Source organism: Lynx rufus, unplaced genomic scaffold, assembly GCF_022079265.1.
Source record: "Lynx rufus isolate CCGP_SWC_20201006 ecotype Redwood Valley unplaced genomic scaffold, mLynRuf1.p SCAF_5, whole genome shotgun sequence".
Classification (NCBI taxonomy): domain Eukaryota; kingdom Metazoa; phylum Chordata; class Mammalia; order Carnivora; family Felidae; genus Lynx; species Lynx rufus.
The window spans coordinates 147,438,510-147,446,431 of NW_025814867.1; the positions used below are offsets into that span (position 1 = coordinate 147,438,510).

General features: G+C 36.1%; 1 protein-coding gene across 5 annotated transcripts in view; it reads left to right on the forward strand.

The window, feature by feature from the left end:
* Window positions 1–7,922, forward strand: part of SON (SON DNA and RNA binding protein) — a 32,998-nt gene that overhangs the window by 12,159 nt on the left and 12,917 nt on the right. For 3 of the 5 annotated variants that reach the window (XM_047099394.1, XM_047099395.1, XM_047099396.1), the window contains exons 4-6: window positions 979–1,139; window positions 3,066–3,212; window positions 3,390–3,578. In XM_047099394.1, coding sequence (XP_046955350.1) covers window positions 979–1,139; window positions 3,066–3,212; window positions 3,390–3,578 — 497 coding nt within the window. Of the gene's footprint in view, window positions 1–978; window positions 1,140–1,368; window positions 2,898–3,065; window positions 3,213–3,389; window positions 3,579–3,685; window positions 4,470–7,922 lie in introns of those variants that run through there. The other 2 variants (XM_047099397.1, XM_047099398.1) reach the window with 2 other exon arrangements.

The window sequence follows — 7,922 nt, forward strand, 5'->3', positions numbered from 1 at the left end:
ATTAGATTGACTTTAGTATTTTAATAATCTGCCTTTTAAAATAGAGTGCTCTAGTTCCCTTTGATTTAACAAGTGTGCAGGGATGATTAAAAGTGGATGGATAGTGCATGACTGCCTGCAATAATGGATAATTTATCATTATGTCAGTAGATTCGACATTTCCAGGTCAGGGTTGTCTAAAGAAAAAGACCAGAACAGTAAGGGAAAATTCATTCAGTTAGGCAAAAGTTGGGTTGTTGTTGTTGTTGTTTTTTTTTTTTTTTTTTAATTTAGAGAGGGAGAGAGAGTGCACCCGCACAAGTGGGAGAGAGAATCTCAAGCAGGCTCCATGCTCAGAGCCTGACACTGGGCTCAATCACATGATGCTGGTATCATGACCTGAGCCAAAATCCAGAGTTGGATGCTTAACCAACCCAGGCGCCCCGAGGTTTTTTTTTTTTTTTTTATTTACAGAATTACATCTTTGAAGCGATTACAAGTTAGTAGAGGAGATGTGGATAAAATGCATGTATGTCTGTTTTACCAAGTAGTAACCTGCCAGAAAGAGCAGAATGTGATGATTACTTGTATAGTCAGGGCACTTTTGAGCACACTGAAGAGGAGTGTTAAATTCTGGCTTGTTAGAAGAGGTTGAATTTGGGCTTAAAGAGTGATTTAAAATGTCATATTAGAAGGAAAGTAATTTTAAGGGCATGATACTTTTGGAAAACAAAGAGGGCTGTGCAGGTGTGTGTGTGTCTTAGAGTATCTGGCAGGGTTCTGTAATTTAGCTATTTTGTGTAGTGTGTGAATGGGAAGCCAAACGTGGACTTAATCGGGGCATTTGCTTAAAAACTGACCCGAAGAGTGATTTGATCATAACTGTATGTTAGGGCAGAAAATTGATGCCTTTAATTTTGTTAGCGTATAAGATTTTAGATAGAACAAAATGTGTTTATTAGTCTTATGGGAAAACTGCTTATATTTTTCCTCTTCCAGACAAGGCTCAATTACTTGAAATAGCCAAAGCTAATGCAGCTGCCATGTGTGCTAAGGCTGGTGTTCCTTTACCGCCAAACCTAAAGCCTGCACCTCCACCTACAATAGAAGAGAAAGTTGCTAAAAAGTCAGGAGGAGCTACCATAGAAGAACTAACTGAGGTAAGCTAGACAGAATTTGTTTACATTCTTAAGTGGATTATTTCAGTGATGTTGACTCTGGAGCGTGCCAAAACCCGAATTGTGGGCTGAACTGATAATGGCTGGCACCGAGTGGCCAAAACCCGAAATACAGATGTGGCAGCGGCAGAAGCTCTGTTTAGCAGGCCATTATCCGGGATGGCTAAGCTCCGCTAGCTAAAAGTTACTTCCCATTACTTTTGCTTTCCAGTTTTAGAAGCCAAACTGACTGAGGAGTGGGACGGTTCGTTTGAATGGAGGAGGTGTTGAGTGAGCAACACGCAGAAGCTCGCCTACAGTTTCGTTTCCATTCACGACGTGTTCACTGATCGCCACGAGTGTACTGCATATACGCAAAGACACAGACAATCTTCAGAAATGATCTTTTGCCACCGGAGCTTGGAAATTAATGAGAATAGCTGGCCATTGCCTGAAAGGAACTTCTTACGCATCAACATTTCGGGTTTTGGCTGTTTGGTACCAGCCATTGGTGATAATGGCCGGCCATTATCAGTTCTTCCTGCGGTTCGGGTTTTGGCAGTAACATATATTTTAGACACACTTGTTTCTGTTTTTAAGAATTTGATCTTTTCAATTGAGGCTTTTTTTGGCTTTGTTTTGTTAATATTATTTTTATTATTATTTTTTTTTTGGGAGGACGCTGAAATACTGCTGCTAGGATCCAGAAATACCACACTGTTTCATATATTGAAACTTGTTATTGGCTAGCCTTATGCCAGCCTGCCACTGTTAATATATTCTGTTCCCCTTGGTTACAGGCTTGGTATACTCTGTGTTTTTTGGCCAATTGAGCTTTTTATCCTATTGTAACATTTTCAATTGATAATGGATGTGACAAATTCTGCTTGTATAGACAAGTCCACCCAAATTTACTCTGACCTTTTTATAAAGCCAGGTAATGGAGTCTATTCCTTAGCTTCTCAGGAAGGAATTGACTTTGCTTTATGTGTCAGACTTCATCAGTTAACACCCTCTCCATCATGCCTTATTTTCCATTCTTGAGTTTTGTTCCTTTAGAGACTCAACCTACAAAACACTTATGGAGAGACACATGACCATCTAGCCCAATTATACATGTTTCAAAGTTTTTATTTTGCCATGCATTTGGGGGTTCATATAGTTTCTTAATGTTTCCTCACTTAGATTTATTGAAATATGAATTACAACTTTTTTTTTAATTTAAGGACTTAGTGAAGGCTTCTATTACTTGCTCATCAAATCTAAGCTCCTTCTCTAAAACCTTGTGAACACTTAGTGTTTCCCTGTATGTTTTTAAGCCTCGTTTTCAGCCCTCTTGTTCCTTCTAATACAAGTTTCTCACCTTTTTACCACCATCTAACTATGATGACTCTTTTTTCTTTTCCTGCCAGTCCTTGTTCTTAACTATGAAAATCTGGCTTAGAACTCTTCAAGGAATAGCCCTTGGTTATCAAATTCTGCCTGATTCTGTTTTCTCTTAAGCTTTTATTCTTTCAGCACTTATGTATTCCATTTGTATTATATCATTTTGCACTTGTTAATTGTGTTGCTCTGTAAAAGCGTTCCTCAATTATTTCATGTGTATGTAATTCTGTTTCTTGAACTAGATTGTAAGCTCCTTGGGAGCAGGGACCATGTCTTCTACTTTTTTTTTTTTTTTTTTTTTGTATTCCCTGGACAGTGCCCAGTACAGTGCTCTGCACATAGTAGGTGCTCAATAAATGTTGTTGACTGACTGAACAGCTAGAGTGTGTTTAAATAATAGCCGATAAGCTAAGCTACTTACCTACAACCTGTTTATCTTGTTTTATTTCTGAAAGTTGATTTTATGTGGTTTTTGATTTTTTTAAAAAAAACTACATGTTCCACATAAAGTGTAAGATTTATCTTTTGTTTTTATTTTTTAAGAAATGCAAACAGATCGCACAGAGTAAAGAAGATGATGATGTAATAGTGAATAAGCCTCATGTTTCGGATGAAGAGGAAGAAGAACCTCCTTTTTATCATCATCCCTTTAAACTCAGTGAACCCAAACCCATTTTTTTCAATCTGAATGTGAGTATTAGTGTTTATGGTTTGATGAAATAGCATAGGGACTATTTAAATAAAACTTAAACGGAATTAAATTGTTTTAATGTTTTATTCAATACTGTGAGAAATAGTGAACAATTATTTTCAGATTATGTTGAAAAACCTCTTAAGTGTTAATTAAGGAAACACATTATGTTTTAGATTGCTGCAGCAAAACCAACTCCACCAAAAAGCCAGGTAACATTAACAAAAGAGTTTCCTGTGTCATCTGGATCTCAACATCGAAAAAAAGAAGCAGATAGTGTTTATGGAGAGTGGGTTCCTGTAGAGAAAAATGGTGAAGAGAACAAAGATGATGATAATGTTTTCAGCAGCAATTTGCCCTCTGAGGTAAGTAAGAGGAATATTGTGTTTTTTTGTTTTTTGTTTTTAATACCTGAATCTCCCATTTTATTGTTACTTTATATCTGATTTGGCTTCTGTTTCACTCTTCTTAGGGCCGGGTTAAACGGCAGGGCCGGGTTAGACGACAGATGAAACAACCCGCAGCTTCTCATTTGACAGTAACTCGATGCAATTCACTTTGTGGAACCAAGCCACAAAGTGAAAAGCATCGAATTGCAGAGAACAGTGTTATCACATCCCTACCCAACATTGGGCCCTCCTTGCACTTATGGGAAGGTAGCCCAAGGTACAACTATTTAGCTTCCCGTTTTGCTTCGAGGCTCTATAGCTCTAGATTTTGGTGGTAGCAAATTTACTGGGTGGAGGGATTGAGCAGAGAGAGGCAGATCCTCAGGTTCAACACAAGAACTGGATTGGAAAAGGTCACTGTAGGCTGATGTGTGAGCATCTTGGATATATAACATAGCCCATTGCCCTTAAATAATGGTTTCTTACTATTTCTTTGGGTTGTCAGATAGCCTTTAATTTTAATCATTTTCCCTTCCCTGTGCTACCTTGGCCCTTTGGAATTCTTGTGTTTAACCTAATGCTCAGCCTTGGTACTCCATTTCCCTTCTCCTTCCCCTCTTTGCTACTATTAAAAGTTGGAGAAGTGGAATTCACACCTTGAAATTTCCATGAGGCTATAGTTGTATCTTGTCAAAATGACGCAGTAATAACACCAAGTGTCAAAACAACCCCATTAAAATGCTGACTGATTAAATAATGTGCTGCTAAATATAGTGCACATGAAAACAGCAAGACTGTATATATATGTAAATATATATATATATATATCTGTATCTTTGTATGTATCTCTGTATCTGTACCTTTGCTGTATCTTTTAATAAACAGTTTACTTTTATTTAACTTGTTGTGCAAAATCACGCTTGGGGGATCTGGGAGGGTGGAGACTTACTAGGGTGGGTGGGAGTTTTAAATGATACTATAGATTAGTTATCACCTCTTGCCCTTGGTTCCAAAGCCCAGACGTTTGTCCAAGGACTGGACTAGATAATCTGATGCCCTTACAATGTGGGACTTCTTCCCCACTTCCTTTTCTTGCAGTTCTGGGATATGTAGGTCAGAGAGACCTGTTCTCTCCACCTCAGGTTCCTTGCATTGGCCATATCGTCTTCCACTAAACACCTCCATTATTACAAATAAATAAATCCTGTTGTTTATAAAATCAGAAAGTGAACAGAACCCAAATCAGAATTCTTTTGATAGTATTTTTTTCCCCTGAGCTATTCACAGGTGACATTTTTTATTGTGCTTTTTTGATCGGCATTTTAAGAGAGAGCAAGTTCTATACAATGAAGCTGGACACGCTAATTAACCAATGCAATTTATGGTCACCAGTGATGATTTGTATTTATGTGGGATTCAGTAGTTGAAGCAAGTTATACTCTCACCAGTGGGGAAGGGATAGCTGATTTAGACAATATTTTAGTGAAACCAGTTCAGTAGCTCAGTTGCTAATCCCCAGATTAGACTACCTGCACATCTCAAGAGGGAAAGGTTAACTGACATCTGCAATTGACTTAAATCTTGTAGGCTGAATATAAATCATGGTAAGAGGGCCAGTACAGACTGATTTAGAAATTCTGATACATACGCTTTTAGTAATTTGCAGACTAAGCATGTAATAGAGTTGGAAAACATAGGGAGATTATGTGAGAAAAATTTTTCAGCTGAGTAAAGCCCTGTAAATAATTGAAAAGTTCCAAGGGATTTTCCTGAGAAGTGATCATAAGTATTCTAACCACAGTTGAACATGCAGAAAGTGCTTAGTGAATCCTGATGAGTATTTTTTATTGAAACTTTATCTATACGTGTCTGTATATATGTTTGAAATTCAGTACTCTGCCATTTTCAGTCTTAACACTACCCTGTGATGCCTTAGCCTTATCAGTCATCAAAAGTAGTTGTCAGTTTTAATTAAAAGTTGGGAATTCCAAAGAAATCCCAGGGGGAGAAGTTGGGTATTCAAATTTTATATTAAGCAGTCTTTCATTAAAGCAGAAGAAAAAGGTCGGAAAACTAAATAAATGAAGCGGATTTCTTCTGTGGGAGGATATATACAACTATATGATACCAGAATTCTTTAAGTCAGACTCAAAAAATACATAGGTTAATTTTAAGCAAAAACAATCCCAAAATTTTAGAAGAGAAAAAGCATGGTTTCGTTTTGCTTTCAGGTCTCTGTGCTTTTACCTAACAATAGTAGTAAACACCTAGAGGAAGTGGTCACAATATAAAACGTTTAGTCCTAGTTATTTAGCTGTATCTTGCAAATACATGTATTTGTAAGATTATGTTCTACATACCAATGTTTGTGGAATGGTGACATGGGAGCATTGACCCTTTTGATTCCCTGTCTGGGGTTGAAATAAAGGCTTTTATAGAGTAAAAGGAAAGTTCTTTCAAATGGTCACTGTTTTAACTGATTAGTATTTATTTATTTTTTAACCTATCCGTGTTTTTCATTTTAATAAATATAAATGGAGTTTGTGGTTTTTTAGTTTTGAGCATAAAACATTTAGGCAAAGATCACAGATTTGGTCTCAGCTTTGCTGTAATCCTTAACCCCACCAATTGTCTTGCACATGAGTGCTCTTTGACATAAACGTGAGTGGATAGATGTGGATGGATCAACATAAATCCGTATCTTATGGAATATCAGCTCATCAGACTGTGCCTTACTGCCATAGCATCGTCTTCCTACCCAGAAGCCAGCCAGCATCATCCTCAGTAAGGAGTGTCTACAGAACTTTGACCATATTTGTGTGAATTTGATTTATTCTTAAACAGTGAAATCAAAAATGGTGGAAAACTAATATTTAAAAAAAGTGTCCTTGGGGGCATTAATTCTTGCTAATAAAGTTAGAGGCTTATTGGGTAGAAGATTTAAATGTAATCTTTGATACAACATTTCCTTGGGTTTACTATTAATCATAAATTATCAGAGGTCCAGAGGTAGCTCTCCATTAAGGTCTAGTAATTGCTTACATGTTAAGATGATTCTTGTCTCAGTGTGCTTGATTTGTTTTATTAAAAAATATTTCCACTTCCCAGTGGAAGTATAGAAGTTCTTCAAGTATAGAAGTTCCAACTTTATACTTTAGGAAAGTTAAGTTCTTGGGGTAAGATGTAAATTTTAATTGAAAATTAAATACATGGGTCCTGGCAGTGCTAGAATGGTTAAATACAGCCTTGCTATTCATTCTTTTTTCCTTATATTCTCCTGGGTGATTAACATTGAATTTCTTTGAACAACTTAGTAGGTTACCTGTTTTTCTTATTCTAGTTTATTCAGATTAAATGTATAGGAGTTATGTTAGAGAATTCCATATGGTGTAATAAAAGATTCGTAATTCACATTTTAAAACCAAACCCATGACAACTGAGGTATTCTATATTTTGTGTGGCTTTTGTTTTTATAGTTGTCATTTTCTTTTCTAGATGAACCTCTTTGTAATTTATTAATTTTTGCTAATAAGTATCTTAAAGTCCTATTTTACATACAGATCAGATGCTTTTTTTTTTAATTCTGTTTTTTTGAATTAAACATTTCCTTTTATACTCTCTGTTTTAAGATACCTGTAATTGTCTAAGTAGAGAGTAATACAATTCATATTATAGGGCTTATTTTCCCTATCTGACTCCCTCCTAATAATTCTCTTTAGCCCTTTAATTGACTTTCTAAGAAATGCCCCTGAGATACTTGTATTTATGTAAACAGCTGGGTTAACGAAAGGGGTAAGGAAGTTGACTTAGAAGGGTTTTTAAATTAGGAAGATACAGAAAGGACATGATTATAACTTAGGCTGTGAAATGCATGTTACATTATGATTTCATTTCTGACACTTTTGGATTATAGGAGAAGTGATCTGCTGTGTTGCTGTAGTAGAGAAATGAAATAACGTGGACAGGTTTTTAACTATAGGAGAACTGGAATTGGATACTCGAGGTAGATTTCACTTTTTAAAACAAGTCCTAGGGAAAAGGAAACTAAACATTTTCCCCAATTATAATACTTAGAATATTGTTATAGTATCATAATTAGACTTCATACATTAGATTAAAAGTTTGTAGTATAACAGTGGAAACAAATGAGGCTTGTTGATGACCACTTAATAATAGCGTTCTATCAAATTTAAGATTTTTTCCTACTTTTTAGAAGGGCTTTTTAACATCATTTCGGTACCTTAAACCTATTCCTCTTTCTGAGCAACACTGAAAGATGGTTAAGGCTCTGAAGCTCCACTACATAGTATGATCCACTGT